The 17855-nt window shown below is 41.6% G+C and overlaps 1 protein-coding gene across 2 annotated transcripts in view; it reads left to right on the top strand.

The window, feature by feature from the left end:
• Positions 1-17855, top strand: part of Pls1 (plastin 1) — a 93841-nt gene that overhangs the window by 50526 nt on the left and 25460 nt on the right. For both annotated transcript variants that reach the window (XM_038322910.1, XM_038322911.1), the window contains exons 3-6: positions 6475-6638; positions 8165-8294; positions 9565-9697; positions 12101-12182. In XM_038322910.1, coding sequence (XP_038178838.1) covers positions 6475-6638; positions 8165-8294; positions 9565-9697; positions 12101-12182 — 509 coding nt within the window. The remainder of the gene's footprint in view (positions 1-6474; positions 6639-8164; positions 8295-9564; positions 9698-12100; positions 12183-17855) is intronic.

The raw sequence follows: 17855 nt of genomic DNA, 5'->3' as shown, positions 1-17855 counted from the left end.
TAACTATAGTGCTCTGGTTCTGTTTGCTGCCAGACTTCAGGGATGGGGCTGCACCTTTGACTTGGACTGCCACTCTGCTCTCCTCAAGGGCATTCCTTTCCTTTCCTTTTTTTCTTTTTTAAAGCATGGTTTCACCGCATTCTTTCTGAAAGATAAGCTAAAGACAAGCTTGCATTTCTCGGCGAATTGGACTTTAGTTCTTGGTCATTACTGCGCAGAGGATAACGCAGGTTAATGAATGACAGTGTAACTGAATACACTTTCCATTGGTGTCCTCTTCACAGAAAGGAAAATACAGAAACACCTCCTTGTGTATAAGCTGAACTCGGCTTTCATGCCTTTGTTGCTGACAGCAGTACTTTCTACCTCAATGTAGAACATTTGGAAACACATTTTAAAGGCTGCTGGAGGTCTTGTGTCCTTCCTTGCACAATTCTTAAAAATCTCATTGTGGTTTTCAAAGCCTGGATGTCTCCTTTTTCTTCTTTCGCTCCCTGAAACCATCCTGTGTTTTGTCTTTGACATCGTTAGCTTAGCAGCTTCCTACTTCTCCCTTCTAAAAGCACAGCTCTCTCTGTCTCTGTCCCCTCTCTCTCTCTCTCTCTCTCTCTCTCTCTCTCTCTCTCTCTCTCTCTCTCTCTCTCTCTCTCTCTCTGATTTGTAAATGCACGTGAGTAGACAGTGAACCCTGTGCAAGCTGAGCTCAGTGTTTTTCCCTGTCCTCAGCAGACTTCTTGGGTAAGAAAGCACTGGTGGAAAACAGGTCAGGTGTGGAGCAGGGATGTCATGGTCACGGGTGGTCCACTCTTGGATTTCTCACCAGCCTCCCAAACAATGACTAAAATTCATGTAGGGCGAACCTTAGAGAACAATAATAATAATTGTTAGAATTATAGCTTAGCTTGCCTTCAGAAAGGAATTCAGTCAGGCATCTTTGGTGTGTAAATAAGCACTTCTTCTTTCCCAGTTTTCTTTCTTTTTTATTTATTTTTAAAACAATCTTATTTTACATACCAATCCCAGTTCCTTCTCCCTCCCATCCTCCCACTCCTCCCACCTTCTCCCACTCCATCCACTCCTCAGAGAGGGTAAGGCCTCCCTTGGGGAGTCAACAAAATCTGTCACATTACTTGAGGCAGGACCAAGGTCCTCCCCCCTTGTATCTAGGCTGAGCAAGGTATCTCTCCATGGGGAATGGGCTCCAAAGAGCCAGATCATGCTCTAGGGGTAAATACTGGTTCCACTTCTACTGGCTCCACAAACTGCCCATACCACACAACTGTCACCGGCATTCAGAGGGCCTACTTCAGTCTTATGCTGGTTCCAGAATCAGTGAGCTCCCACTAGCTTGAGTCAGCTGTTTCTGTGGGTATCCCCATCATGGTCTTGGCCCCTTTGCTCATAATATTACTCCTCCCTCTCTATGACTGGACTCCAGGAGTTTGGCCCCGGATCTCTGCATCTGCTCCCATCAGTTACTGGATAAAGGTTCTATGATGACAATTAAAGTAGACATCAATCTGATTACAGGGGAAGGGCAGTTTAGGTACCCTCTCCACTATTGCTTAGATTCTTACCTGGGATCATCCTGTGGTTTTCTGGGAGTTTCCCTAGAGCCTGTTTTCTCACTAACCCCACAATGACTCCCTCTTTCAAGATCTCTCTCCCCCTCTCTGTCCTTTGCCCAACTCAGTCTTCCCAATCCCTCATGTTCTGCCTCTCCAATTCTCCCCTCCCCACTCCCCTACCACTCTCCTCACTCCCCCCATGCTGCCAATTTACTAAGCAGATCTTGTTAAATAAGCACTTCTAAAGAAATCTCTGCACCTTCCTCTTATACCTGGAGATGGAAGGGGAAACACTCCTATTGATCACTGGAGCATTGTGTGCGTATGGCCTGATTTGCAGAAAGCTATTAGCAATGAACGTTTTAGAGTACTGTCTGCGGTGCTTGGCATTTTTTTAAAAGAATTATTTATTTATTTATTATGTATACAGCATTCTGTCTGCATGTATGCCCACATGCCAGAAGAGGGCACCAGATCTCATTACAGATGGTTGTGAGCCACCATGTGGTTTCTGGGAATTGAACTCAGGACCTTTGGAAGAGCAGCCAGTGCTCTTAACCTCTGAGCCATCTCTCCAGCCCCCTTGGCATTTTTTTCAAGCCAAGAATTGGGCAGTTATTGAATGTTCTTTCTTCTTTTGGGCATCCAAAACTAAGTAATAAAAACGGATCTGCCCATTTGGCATTGTAGACATTTTACAGGAGCCTTTTAATGAAAGAGACCCTTCCTGGGTCTTACTAAAATGAGTTAGTAATCTGTTTTCTTTGTCGAGGATGCCAACTTTAATCTTTCTGACTCATGGAAACATGATCTTGCAATATTTAATTAATGGTATTTTGAGTAGACAATCCACTGATGGAGTAACTTTGACAGCAGGAGAGTTTGCTCTGCGAGGGAACCGCTAACTCCCACAGAATATGTCTTCACTGACACCTTACAAGATAAACAGTGATTCATGAGCCCAGCAAGCACAAACAACTCCGTCTGCAGCCCTACTGGACGGAGGATTTTGAGGTCACTAGGGAAAGTGGGAAGTTAAAAATAGCCGATTGTCCCATTTTCTTTTTAAAAGTGGGTTGAAACACAGCCGAGCATCTTGGACACCGTGAGTGTACAGGTCGGTGGGATCAAGTACCTTCAGATTATTCAGCACCACTGTCTTTTCCCAGAAGTCTTCATCCTGCCACACTGAAACTCCACATCTGTCAAACAGCAGCTCCCAGGCCCCTCTCCTCCGTCCTCCTTTCTGTCTGCACCGTGCGTAAATAGAATCGTCCCGTGTCTGTGGTTGGCAGCTGCTGTCACTTAGCATGAATTGAGGCTTTTATGAGGCAGCATGTGTCACAGCTGCCTTCCTTTTAAAGACCGAATAATATTCTATTGTGTGTGTAAACAACAGCGTTTTGTTTGCCCGTGCTTTCATTGATAGCTGGCTGGGTTTCTGGTTATTTTGAATCACGTCGCTGTGAAAACAGGTGAACAGATACCTGTTGCAGCCCTACTGTCCCTTCTGGTTGCTATAGCTCTGTAGTATAGTTTGGGCATCCAGCATTGTTCTTTCTGTTTAGGGTTGATTTGGATAGTAAGAGTCTTTTGTGTTTGCATATGAATTTTAAGATTTTTTTTTCTGGTTCTGTGAAGAATGTCATTGGAATTCTGATAGAGGTTGCGTTTAATGCATTGTTTTTAGTAATTTAGTCATTTTATAATATTAATTCTGCCATGCATAAGCATGAGAGGTCTTTTGACCATCTACTATTTCCAGACTTATTCTTCACTGTTTCAAAGTTTTCATTATAGAGGGCTTTTGTCTCCTTAGTTAGGTTTATTCATTTGTTTTTGTTTTTGTTTTTAAAGCTGTTATGAGATAACTGCTAAATCCATTTGGTCTATGGTGTAGTTTTACTTTGATGTCTTATTGTTGATTTTGTTTGGATGATGTACCTGAAGATGAGTGGGGGTATTGAGTTTCTGTTATTCTATTGGGACCTAATTGACTTCTTCTGCTCTTAGTGTCTGTGTTATGAACCTGGGAGCCCCAGCATTCAGTCTCTCTCTCTCTCTCTCTCTCTCTCTCTCTCTCTCTCTCTCTCTCTCTCTCTCTCTGTATATATATGTGTGTGTGTGTGTATGTATGTATAAAGTCCTTTTATCATCTTGATGAATATTTCCTTTTATCAATTTGTGGCTGCATTCTTTATCTCTTCTGAGTACCTTTGTTTGGAATCTACTTTATCAGATACTGAAATAGCTGGGCCAGCTTGTATTTGATTTCTTATGTGTTTGATAGGCTGTCATCATCTTTCGTTTGCCTGTCAGCAGATTTTTTTTTTTTTTTTTGCCAGTGAGCTATGATTTCTGGAAATAGCAAATAATTGGATCTTATTTCTTAAGTATATTTTTAATTGATTTTTTGGGAATTTCACATCATGCACGAGAGAGAGGAGAGAGAGGGAGGAGGGAGAGAATCTGTTTTAGTTTTTTGATTATGTCTTAGAGTTCTTAGACATTATGGTCATTCTTTCTCCTTCCCCCCATTCGTTAATGTTACCCAGCCCCAATTTTCTTTCTTCTGTTTGAGTGAGTCTGTTGACAATGGGCGCTTTTCCACTGTATTTTTATTTGATTCATAAAGTTTTAATTTCCAGAATTTCTGTTAATTTAGAGTCTTTCCAAAACCTTAATAGTTTTGCTGACTTTCTTTCCATTGTTTCTGCCTTTTTTTTTTTATACATTGGTTGATTTACTCATAGTTTATTGACTTGGTGCTTGGTGTTGCTCCGCTTTGAACTGGCTTCCTTTTTTTTTTTTTTTTCCTATTTTTTTTTTTTTTTTTTGGTTTTTCGAGACAGGGTTTCTCTGAAGCTTTTTTAGAGCCTGTCCTGGAACTAGCTCTTGTAGACCAGGCTGGCCTCGAACTCACAGAGATCCGCCTGCCTCTGCCTCCCGAGTGCTGGGATTAAAGGCGTGCGCCACCACCGCCCGGCCTGGCTTCCTTTCTTTATCTGCTTTTCTGTAGTCCTATTGAGGTTATTGATCATTTTTATTAGTCAGTTTTTATTATTAGAACTTAGGAGATCTTCATCCAGTGTTACCTCCATTTGAATTCAGTAGTTGGGGAGTTATGGTCTTTCGGGGAAGGCTTGTCGTCTTGCTTTTTATGTTTCTTTATTGCAATGACACATCTGATAGTTTGAATATTTGTTTTGCTTTTTATTTGGGGATATATATATATATATATATATATATATATATATATATATACACACACACACATATACTGAGAATCCTATTCCTGAGAGCTCATTCTCCAGTGTCAGTCAGAGACACTAATGTAGAGCGTTGGGCAGAGTTAAAAAAGTGTTCAAATGTGGAAATAATACTGTTACAAAGGGGAAGAGAAAAGTGCAAGTTGGAAAAGTAAAATGAAACGAAAGGGGGGCATTAGTGAGAGTGTGTGTGCTGGGATTCAACTCGCATCCTCCTCAGCCTCTGGGCTGAGCCTCCTCCACAGTTAAACCTTTGCAGAAACACCCCCTAGACACACCCAGACATGCATTTCCTGGTCCCGAATCTTCTCAAGTTGACATAAAGATGAAACTTTCCATATATGTTATCTGATATAATGGTTAGCACTCTGGACTCTGAAAATTAGCCATCACAGATTCTGCATGAGGTGACTCCGTGCCATAGCCAGAACAACCAATGTGGCAACTTGACGTGTTGCCAACTATGCAGATTTGTTTTATGTTATCTCTGTTCTGAGTCCAGAAGTGCTCCCAGTCTCTAGGTAATCCTACAACCTGCTTAAGGCCATCTTACTGATAACAAGAAAGCATTGAGAAGTTTATTTCCCAAAGTCCAAATACAGGGTTGAAGTTTCTTGAATACCTGATCTTATAATGTCATCAAGCATGATTAAATATACATAATAGTTTGATAAATATGTAGCAAGCAATAAATTATCAATAAAAACTGTCACCAAAGACAAAATATCGAGAAATATGATTACGTATTTTTTTAGGAGTAGAGTTCTGTTGATTACATGTGTTTTATATGTTGCAGATAGATACTTTATAACAATGTGGGACCAGCAGATTCATTTTATAAATTTATCTGCATAAAGTCTGATTTGTTATTCCATCTTGACCTTTGCTAAATATGGGTTAATTAGCCAATAAGAGGCTGAAACTAATGGGCCAGGCAGTGTTTAAAAGAACACAGTTTCCATGTAATTATTTCGGGTGTAAAGCTAGCCGGGTGGCAGGACGCAGCCCCGCCGCTCCTTCTACAGATATTTTTCTTTTAATATATCTCCAACACTTCCCCAGGCTTATTTCTCTGAAATTTAGTCATTTGTCAAAACTGAGTTTTCTGTCAGAGCTCTGTCACGCTGAAAATACACACACTAGCTCTAAATCCATGAGATGAGCTTTGTTTAAGCACGAGTGTTAATTGGTGAATTGTACAGCAGTGATGGTTTTAATGAGATGACCCCCATCTTCTTGGGCATTTGAATACTTGGTACCCAGCTGATAGCACCGTTTGGGAAGGCGTAGGCAGTGTGGGCTTGCTAGACAACGTATGGTGCTAGGGGTGGGCTTTGGGAAGTTAACGACTCAGACCATTTTTAGTTCTCTCTGTCCTCCATGTTTGTGGTTCAGGTATGTGAGCCCTCAGCTTTCCGCTCTTGCCACGATGGACTCTTAACCCCCTGGAACTGTTAAGTCCAAATAAACTTCTGTGATTGGCATGGGCATGGTGTCTATCATAGCAATAGAGAAGTAACTAATGCACACACACCCTGTATTGTTAGGTGTGGGAAGAAAGGCTCCTCTCACTTAAGAGACAAACTTTGAGAGCTCTGGGTTTCCTGCACCTGACAGTTTACCTCATATCTTTACAGATATTGACAACAGTGGGTATGTCAGTGACTATGAACTTCAGGACCTGTTTAAGGAGGCAAGTCTTCCGCTTCCTGGGTACAAGGTGCGCGAGATTGTGGAGAAAATTTTAGTGGTTGCTGACAACAACAAGGATGGCAAAATCAGTTTTGAAGAATTTGTGTCAGTAAGTAGTCCAGTGCTTTTCTAAGTTGTTGATCGTTTTCCTGCAGGTAGAATTTCAACAATACCTTTGCTGGCTTTGGTTTGACCTGACTGCAGGGGCCAGATAAAACACTGCTTTTAAGATAATGGTAAGGCCGGGCGGTGGTGGCGCACGCCTTTAATCCCAGCACTCGGGAGGCAGAGGCAGGCGGATCTCTGTGAGTTCGAGGCCAGCCTGGCCTACAAAAGCTAGTTCCAGGACAGGCTCTAGAAACTACAGGGAAACCCTGTCTCGAAAAAAAAAAAAAAAAGAAAAAAAAAGATAATGGTAATTATGCTAATAACAAAGATTATTGTGAAAATAATTTTCTCACATCATCGAGCAAAGGAGAATAGTGAATGGAAATCCAGTTCAGATAATAAGTCATTCATGCCCTAGAATAACTGGACTTAAGTTGAATATTATTGACCATTAGCATAACTGAATATTTATAAAGTATACATTTTCTAGTTTTCTATTTGTTATCTATTAATTAACTATGTGAACTCTGGGCATTGTGAATAGTGTGATGAGCACAAAGAGACATGGTCCTTGCTTTTGTGGTTTGTGCACCTGGTGGGGAAGGCAGAATCACACAATGGATAGAAACGCCAGCTACGATGCCCGCTGTGGTCCAGCAGCACAGGCTCCATAACATTAAGAGTGAAGGGAGCTGAGCTCCAAGGGGAGACCGGAGGACCCAGGGACTCAGGGATGTATCCTTCAATCTGTGAAGATGAGCTGACATCTGGAGAGAGAAGCTAAATAGGAAGGGGGTTGCAAATAAAGTGGGAATCAGGTACAAGTGTCAGTGTGTCCTGAGACCCTTGTGTTAGGGTTGCTGGGTCTCTCGAGCAGTCTAAGAGAGGATTAGTTTGGCTAGAGCTGAGGCGGCAAGGTAAGAAATGTAGCTGGAGAAGCAAGCAGGAATCTGGTCTTGTATGGCCGTGGAGGATCTTTGTTTTTATGCTAATCACAACAGAAAGTCACTGAAGTGGGAAGAATGAAGTGATCTGATTAGATCTGCATAAAAAAAAATCATCACTGCTATTGCATGGAGAAAATACTTAATTTAGCCTTGCAGGTCTCTGTAGATCCCAGTGAATAACTGGGAGAAGGAGCTTTTGTAAGCCTCTAGTATTTCCTACAAAACTGACTTATATATATGGACATATATTGATGCTCAGGCAGGAGTCTGCCTTCATTGAAGTATTTTTAAAATCATATCCATGCAGTGGTCTTGGACTGTCGTATAAAGGGCCTTGGTGAGTCAGCAATATTTTCAGTGTGCCCAGTTTCCGTTCAGTTGTTACGTGTTCCAGTCGTTGGGTTACAAACATTCGTCCATTTTGCATAATTGGTATAATTGCCAAATTGTCTGTTTACACAAGTTTTACATATGAGGACTCCCAATTCATGCTTATATTGGTGTCATTTCAAATAAAAGTAAACGTTGAATATCCTTCATGCCACTAGAAGGTCACAATTTTACTTCTGTTCCATTCCAGCTAATGCAAGAGCTGAAAAGCAAAGATATCAGCAAAACCTTCCGAAAAATAATTAACAAAAGGGAAGGGATCACTGCCATCGGGGGCACTTCCTCCATCTCCAGCGAGGGCACGCAGCACTCCTACTCAGGTAACCTGCCTCTCCGAATGTGGCCCTTGAGTCACTGCTTCACCTAGTAAGTCACATGTCATCCAGTCTAAGCTGCCACTGTGATTCATCCCATTATTTTATATACAATGGAGGGAGAAAAAAAAGCTGCAGACTTAATTATACTATGACATCAGATTTAAATATATCTCAAGTTTAGCATTGCTAACGTGAAAAGTACCAGAATTACTGAACGCTGTGTGTTCCTACTATATGTCAAATCAAAGGTACTGAAAACGAAACAGATGCTGCTTATATTTCAGCTCTGGATGGGTTTAATTATGATGTCTGGAGTATTTGTAAAGGATTTTAGGGAGTAATCTCTGAAGATCAAGTCTAGGACCTCATCACACGTGGGAAGTGCCACACCATTTTGCTATACCAAGCTTTCATCGCCACTTTTGAGTAGGTTTCTCATCATGACAGCAGGCTTGACTAATAGAGCTATCTAGGAACGATGGAGAGGCTTATTATAGGGATTTTTCCCCCTTCTATCATCCAAGAGTGGAGATACTTGATTCTGTTTTTGATCAAGCCACCAAGTAAATAGAGGTTATGTCACCTGATGTGTCCAATCTGATAGGATCACTGAATCGTTTGCTCAGTTTGAAACCCAAAGAAACATTAACTCTTAATAAGCCTTCTGCATGTTAGGCAAGAGCTTTGCTCCAGTAGCACACACATGTGTGCATGCGCGTGCAAGTGCTTTAATTATTTTTAGCATGTGTTTATCTTCAGTACTGGGTTTCACTGTGATATACATGTGTAATGTGTTTGGACCATGCTGTTCCTCTCCCGCTCTCAGTGGCCATTCCTAGACCTAACACAATACTTTCATACACCCCAGATCTCAGCAGTCTTAATCTTTTTAGGTGATGTAGTTTATTTTCACGGATTTTTTTCCTTACCTTTTTCTCCAATTTAAACAGTCTATATATAGGCATGCATATTTGACCTCTTGTGGTATGTTTCTAATTCACGTGATTTTAGAAACAGTTCATATTTGGAAAGATTTCAACATCAAACCACACACATTTTATCCTAAGATGCATACCTTCCTTCTTCCCTTCTAACATGTTGAGTGAAAAAGTGCAATGACTCCCCATTTCTCCACATATTAAGTCCTGAGAGTATCTCAGTAGTGTTTTCAGGGTGTCATCTGTTATCTTTTAATAGACTTGGACAAGTACATTCTTGTAGCGTGGTAGATGCTGTGAAGTGAAGTTTGCCTACCGAGATTTTCTGTTTGCAGAGGAAGAAAAAGTAGCGTTTGTTAACTGGATCAACAAGGCTCTCGAGAATGACCCAGACTGTAACCATCTTCTGCCTATGAACCCCAACGATGGCAGCCTCTTCAAATCGCTTGCAGACGGCATCCTTCTTTGGTGAGTTGAACATCTAGTCATGGGAGCTGTGTGCTCTCACTGGCCCCATGGTGAGCATTTCCTGAACACCGCAAGCAATCCAGAAGATCCTTTTTTTTTTTTTTTTTTTTTTTTTTTTTTTTTTGGAGTTAGTCATGATTGTCTAGAAATCCAAGTACCATGTACTTCTCAGAATTTCCCCTGTAATATAATATTTTATTTTATGGTACCTTTTGTATCTGTTACCATGATACTGCCAGGAAGCTTCTGAATCTACTAATGTATTTATTGCAAAATGGTGACGTGGTTTTTCTTTTCACTTGTCCATAAAAGAGTGCTGTGGGGAGATGCAGAAGGAAGATACTTGTAGTGAGGAGCTGCGGGCTGTGTTCCTGCCGCCCGGATCCCGGCTGCCTGGCTAGCTTATGCCCCGAAATAACAACACACAAATTGTATTCATATAAACACTGCCTGGCCCATTAGTTTCAGCCTCTTATTAGCTAATTCTCACATATCTTGCTTTAACCCATATCTAATAATCTATGTAGCACCATGAGGTGGTGGCTTCTGGGAAGATTCTAGCGTATGTCCATAATGGGCCGGAGCTTCATTGCATCTGTCTCAGAGAGGAGAGGCATGACATCTGCCCAGAGAGGAGAGGCATGACAGTTGCCTGAGGTGTCTACCTCGCTTCCTTCTTCCTGTTCTGTCTACTCCACCCACCTAAGGGCTGGCCAAGGCAGTTTCTTTATTAACGAATGAAATCAGCACAAACAGAAGACTCTCCCACATCAGATACTCCTTCATTAAACCTAAATGAAACAGTATTTTATTTCGCCCTTGGCTTTTTCAGTCTGTTTTGCTTACTACACTGTAGACTTTCTTCTTCTTCTTTTTTTTTTTTTTTTTTTTGTTTTTCGAGACAGGGTTTCTCTTTGGCTTTGGAGCCTGTCCTGGAACTAGCTCTTGTAGACCAGGCTGGTCTCGAACTCACAGAGATCCGTACACTGTAGACTTTCTAAGAGAGTGCATTTATCTTTGTCATGTAGAGCACATGTGTGCAGTCACAGCACACTCTGTTTTGAAAAAAAATTTAAGTTCAGTTTCTTAGTTTTCTTTTGTGTGTGTGTGTATGTGTGTATGTGTGCCCATGCTTGGTGCTTGTGGAGGTCAGAAGAGGATATTAGGTCCCAGAAACTACAGTTACTGACGCTGAGAACCACCTTGTAGGTGCTGGCAATTGAACTCTGGTTCCCTGAAAGGCCGAGAAGATGCTCTTAACTGCTAAGCCCATCTTTTCATCACCAAGTCCCAGCACACATCTTTTACAATTCACGTGTCTTTAAAGTTTTTTTCATATAAAAAATACAGTATACTTCCAAAGTAGAAATACATATCACAAATATACATAACCCCTGTGGTTAACTCAGTACCATGGTTCATTGTCTTCAGTGTTGCTGTGTGTGTGCCTGTGTGTTTACTTAAAAAGGAAACAAAATCCCAAACCTACTCATAAGTATAGGAAATCGGTATCCATAAACTATACCTCAGCCTCCATTTATAATTTTTATCTCTTTTCCCAACTTGTAGAAAATGTCTATGAATCAAATCTGTACTTCCCTATTTTAGTTTCTAAAGATTGAAGCATAGAGACAAGATCCATATTATTTCTTTGTAAAATGTCTAAATTATTAAAGACTTCCATTGAAGCTTTTGTTCCTCACCTCTGACACAACACTGTGTTGACTTCTGTGAAAGTTGGCTGTTTCAGAATTTGTTTACAATTCAGGTTGCTAACGTTAATGACTATCTGGTGAAGTGACGACTTAGATGCAGAAAGCGCAGGTGGCTGCTGTAAAAAGAGAGCAGGTGTGTTTCAGGACAGATGCAGAAAGCACAGGTGGCTGCTGTAAAAAGAGAGCAGGTGTGTTTCAGGACAGATGCAGAAAGCACAGGTGGCTGCTGTAGAGTGGGCAGCTGTGCTTCAGGACAGATGCAGAAAGCACAGGTGGCTGCTGTAGAAAGAAGGCATGTGTGCTTCAGGACAGGTGCAGAAAGCAGGTGGCTGCTGTAGAAAGAGGGCAGGTGTGCTTCAGGACAGGTGCAGAAAGCACATGTGGATGCTATAGAATGGGCAGGTGTGCTTCAGGACAGGTGCAGAAAGCACAGGTGGCTGCTGTAGAGGAACAGGTGTGCTTCAGGACAGGTGCAGAATGCTTCAGTGGCTGCTATAGAGAGGACTGGTGTGCTTCAGGACCCAGGCGATTTCACCATAGGTTTTCAAATGTAGCTCCTGACTTGAACTTCAGTTCAGTAAAATAGAATGGACTATTATTACTGTTCAGAAGTAACTAATCTTACTGCCTACAGTGAATTAAAACATTTTAGAAATATTCATCTAAATGATTTCTATTTTCTCCTCAGCAAAATGATCAACTTATCTGAACCAGATACGATTGATGAAAGGGCCATCAATAAGAAGAAGCTCACTCCATTCACGGTTTCTGTGAGTACTCCTGCTGGTGACTAGGCTAAAAGTATCTGGTGGCACTGGGAATTTAAAAATAACTTGCCTTTTAAAAAAATTTTAAAACAAATTTCAGTGTTGTGAATTGAACCCAGACCCTTTTGCTTGCAAGGCAAGTGTTCTGGCAATTGAGCCATAGCTCTGCCCTCTCTTTTTTTTTTCTCTTTTGTTTTTTCAAGACAGAGTTTCTCTGTATAATAATAACCTTGGCTGTAGTAAAACTCTCTTTGTAGACCAGGCTGGCCTCGAACTCACAGAGATCCACCTGCCTCTGCCTCCCAAGTGCTGGGAGTAAAATTGTGTGCTGCCATGTCTGACTAGCCTGGACCCTTATTTTTTTATTAAGTAAAAATTCAGCTCTATTTCACAATAAAATAGAGTTTTTATGTAATTTGGGTAAGTTTCCTTATAAAAGTTAATAATATTTGATTTATATTACAGTAGTTACTTTATTGATGACCATTTATTTGATGCCAGTGTCCATCCATTTCCTTCTTTTTACTTCCTTCTTCATTGCCTCCCTTTTCCCTTTCCTCCTCCTCCTTCCCTCTTCCTCCCTCCATTCTTTCCTATTTCACACGACACAAGGCATGTGGCATGCTAACCCAATCAAAAGTTGTAGGTTACAAGAGAACACTGTGCAGTTAGGTCATGTTTTACTAGTTCCACACGGTGCTTATTTCTCTGCTAATTGTTCTTTAGAGGCTTGACCAAAGTCTGAATTTATAGTCGCCAATTTCCTCTTTCATAACTGCTAAGCATAATAACTAATATTCATAAAATATTTTGTATTTCACAGTAGCTACAGAATGGAGCTGAGGGGCTAAATATCATATAGTTTTGTTTTTAGAGATAGAATTTTTTTTCCTACACAATTATTTGTCTAGGCCTTTATTATACGTGAGAGTATTGATGTAAAATGAGAAAAGAAGGACAGGCTCCAAAGCCACAGAGAAACCCTGTCTCGAAAAACCAAAAAAAAAAAAAAAAAAAAAAAAAAAAAAAATGAGAAAAGAGCAGGAGCTTTGGGAAAGGGTAGTGTTACCATGGATGTTAAATCTGCCTTAGTTGTTTAAGATTTTAGAGTCCAGAGAAGAAGGTGTATTCTAGAGAATTACTGTTGGGGTGCTGGTGGGCTCTGGACTGTGAGGCAAGAGGGTAACAGGCTTGGGGATTGTCAGGTTACACCGAGACCCAACTTAAACAGACAAAACAAGTACTACTAGTTTCACATGAAATCCATCTCCAACAAGCTACTTGTTTCAGAAGACACGATTTTGCTGCTATGTTTTTGCACCTCGTGGAGTGGGTTTCTGTGCTGCCATGCTACGTGGCGATGAAGGATGACAATGGCGTGTGGTGATTACAAGCTAAGGGAATGGACAAGAAGACTCTTTGGTTTTGCCAGACTTGGGGACAGAACCCAGAATTCAGCCACTTAGCTAAATCCCCAGCTTCAAGATTCTTTTATCATTCTGAAATTTCTAATCTGGGAAAGATGGGGAAGGGTGGGAGATGGTCCAACTAGTAAAGCATTTGCCTCAAAAACACGAGAACCTGAATTCAGTGTCCAGAATCCACATTTTAAAAAGCTAGTCTTGCCTGGGCAGTGTTGATATTGTCCTTTAATCCCAGCACTTTGGAGGCAGAGGCAGGTGGATCTCTGTGAGTTCAAGGCCAGCCTGGTTTACAGAGCAAGTTCTAAGACAGGCTCCAAAGCTACACAGAGAAACTCTGTCTCGAAAAACCAAAAACCCTAGTCTTGTGGCATGAGCTTGTAACCCCTGTGGTAGAGAAGTGGACATAGACAGATCCTGGAGTCTCCATGACTCACCAGCTATGCCTTCTTGATTGGTTACAGGCCAGTGTGAGACTGTTTCACGACAAAAGTGAATGGCACCCAAGGAATGACACCTGAGGTTGTTCCCTGGCCTCCATATGTGTGCACACATGTGTATATATAACTGCACACACATGTATCCTCATACACATGAACACACATGTCCACATAAACTTGCACGCATACACAAAAAGGGAATGTGAGGGCTGGCAAGCTGGCTCAGCAGGTAAGGGCTCTTACTGCCAAGCCTAATAATCTGAGATCAGTCTCCAGAGCCCATATGGTGGGTGGAGAGTATCACCTTCTGCAAGTTGTTCTCTGACCTGAACACGTGTGTTGTAGGTCACCTGGGCATGTGCACATACATGCTAAATAAATTAATTAATTTAAGAGAAATATACCATGAGAAAGTTTTATGATCAAAAGTGAGTTATCATGCTTTTTTATTATTACCAAATAAAAGTAATTATTTAAATAAAGATTGCAAAAGGTTAGTAATGTGAAGACCTGAAAGACAGGAAATCAAGCCCAGTGTGGTGACACATGTCTGTAATCCTAGCACTTGTAGGTAGAGCAGGAGGAACAGGAGTCAGGGGCCGTCTTTGGCTCTGGAATAAATTTGAGGAGAGCTGGGCTATAGGAGACTCTCAAAACAGAAAGAAAAAAAAGAAAACACAAAATTAGCTACAAGAAATTGAATCTGCTACTAAATATAAACAACGACAACAGAAAAAACCCAAAACAACAACAAAAATCAGTGCAATTGTGGTGGTTGGAGCAAGAATTGCCCCCATAGGCTCACATATGAATGTTCAGTCACCAGGGAGTGGAGCTGTTTGAAAGGATTAGGAGGTATGGCTTTGGTAGAAGTATGTCACTGGAGGTGGGCTCTGAGGTTTAAAAAAAACAACCCAAACAAACAAACAAACAAACAAACAAACAAAAGAACCATTCCAGGCCCAGATCCGGTATCTGTCTGTCTCTCTCTCTCCCTCTCTTCCATCCTCCTTCTCTCTCCCTTCCTCTTTCTCCTTCTCCCCCTCTTTCCCTCCCTCCCTCCCTCCCTCCCTCCCTCGCTCTCCTTCTCTCTCTCTTCTCTCTCTCTCTTTCTGCTATTGCTGCAGTGCTATGCCTTTCTGCTTCCCACCATGATAATCATGGACTAACCTCAGAAGCTGTAAGCAAACCCTGAATTAAATGTTTTATTTTATAAGAGTTGGCTTGATCATGGTGTCTCCTCAAGCAACAGAACCATACCTAAGACAGCAACAGATATATTCACATATATATAGTACATATTTGTATTTAATGTTTATATATATTAAAATTTATATACGCACATATTTATGATAGTTTTAATTTTATCGTACACGCAGTAGGAAAAACACAACCTTCACTTGGACATTCCTAATGGAGAAAAATGTGCTATGTAAATCCAAATAACAAAGTATGCTTCTAATCTTACTAAATATAGCACAGCTGTCTACAATCATTTTAAAAATAAACTCTTCTATAATTAAATCTTTATGAGCAATGAGAATTTTCAAATGGTATGAAGTAAAAGAAAAGAAATTTACAGTTTGAGGTTGTTGGTAAAGACTTGGCTATTCTATTTAATTAAAATAGAAGTGACATCAGAAGCCATCCAAGAGACTGTCCATTTTCCTATATGAGAAAATGATCTGTGTTTTTGGTAGTCAGTTTATTGGGACACAGAATAGAAGAAAATGGATGAGTAACCCAAGTGAACTGCCGTGTTTGGCGTTTTTCTTTGTTCACATCCCTACAAGGCAGGGCAGAGTGTCCCGTGTTACATGCACTGGAACACAGATAAGGCAGGGCAGAGTGTCCCGTGTTACATGCACTAGAACACAGATAAGGCAGGGCAGAGTGTCCCGTGTTACATGCACTAGAACACAGATAAGGCAGGGCAGAGTGTCCCGTGTTACATACACTGAAACACAGGGAGCTACACTTCTCTTCCGTACCAGCTACGGGTTCACACTGTCCTTAACCTTTCTCCCCCATCACAAGCCTTGAGAAGGAGGGTTGGACACTCAGGGCAGTTGTCCCTGGTAAGACCTGGAAAGCACGGTGGAGTTCTCTTGTTATTGCTTTTCAAAAACTAAGTGTATGTGTGGAGAACACGCCACCATGCATGTATGTAGGTCAGAGGATATGTTTTGGGGAAAAGGTTCTCTATTTGCACTGTGTTTAAGGCAGGGTCTCTCTTATTTCTGCCACTGCACTGCCAACTCCTGCCAGCTGACCATCAAGTTCCTAAATGATTGTCCTATCTGCCTGTCGTCTTGTCACCGGAGCAGTAGAACAAGAGATGCACACCACGGCCTCCAGCCTTTTATGTGGGTTGGGGATCTACCTCAGGTCTCCAGCAAGCACTTTTGGCCACGGAGCCGTCTCCCCGGTCCTTTACTTCTTTTTCTTAAGATGTTTAGAAATTGTCTTACTCTCTCCTAGCCTAGAGCAGTAATAGTAGCTTTATCAGATGAAAACTAGTATCCAAGTAAATACTTTATTTACACAGTATTTACACAATATTTGCTTGGAAACACATGGCAGCTTCTCCAGTAACATGTAAGACATGTGCTATACTCGGGTTGTAAACATTAAAAAAAAAAAAAACACTAAAAGCTGATACCCTCATATTGCCTTCCAAACCTGCTGATAAGACAGAGCTGGGTTTATAGCTTATTGAAATAAGAAGAAATCTCCATCTACGAAGTCTTTATAGTGTCCTGATCCTGGGAAGGTGAAGGCTGAATCTGAGGATTTGAGTATGGTTTAAGATGTGGGAAGTGGGGAGAGGATCCTGATTCAGATTGGGTAAAGTTATCACTATGGCAATATGAGACTGGTGGGTAGAAGCAATGGTGAAGTTTTGAAGTGAGAAATCAAAAGATCCTTAGGTCTAAGGGGGTCTTTTGTTTTTTTTTGGTTTTTCGAGACAGGGTTTCTCTGTGGCTTTGGAGCCTGTCCTGGAACTAGCTCTTGTAGACCAGGCTGGTCTCGAACTCACAGAGATCCGCCTGCCTCTGCCTCCTGAGTGCTGGGATTAAAGGCATGCGCCACCACCGCCCAGCCTAAGGGGGTCTTTTTAATAGATCTTTTAGACAGTGCCTATAGGAAAGAATCTTGAAAGAAAAAATCGTGTTAGTGAAGACAGGACTAGTCAATTCATGTCAGTGGAGTGGAGTGGCAGCACAGCGCCATGCCTATGGAGACCAAGCGAGGTGGGGGCCAGTGTGTGGTGATGCTCTTTTGTGGGCTATTTGGAGAAGAATGCAGATTCAGTTTGTTTGCGCAGAGTTTTACAGCAACTGGGCAGACTGGCATGGTGGCTTAGTGGGCAAAGGTGCTTGCTGCCAAGCCTGACTACCTGACTTTTGATCTTCCACATAGTGGAAGGAAAGGAACGCCTCAGAACCAGAGGTCCTGCACAGTTTGAGAAGAGCGCAGAGAGTACCAGAGCGAGGTAGAATGAGAGTAGAGGCGGTGGCAGGAAGCATATGGAGGGTGTAAACCTGACGAATAGCCTCGGTTTATAGTTCTGTAGGATAACTGATACTAGAGCTCTCCTGACGGTAGGGTGGGCAGAGGAAGCATAAGAATGGTCATTCAGAGTTAGGAAACTACTGAAGAAAGACACGATTTTAGGGGCAAATACCTCTGACATTGATAGGAATTGGTGACTGGCTGAGGAAGGCCAAGAAGAGCAAAGACCCTATTTGGGCTTCTGGCTTGGGAAGAAAGAAAGCAAAATTAAAGCTTGTACCTCGCAACCGAGACAGTAA

Source organism: Arvicola amphibius, chromosome 3 (genome assembly GCF_903992535.2).
Source record: "Arvicola amphibius chromosome 3, mArvAmp1.2, whole genome shotgun sequence".
NCBI lineage: Eukaryota > Metazoa > Chordata > Mammalia > Rodentia > Cricetidae > Arvicola > Arvicola amphibius.
The sequence above is the reverse complement of the archived record's forward strand: the minus strand, read 5'-3'. Positions and strand labels throughout refer to the sequence as shown.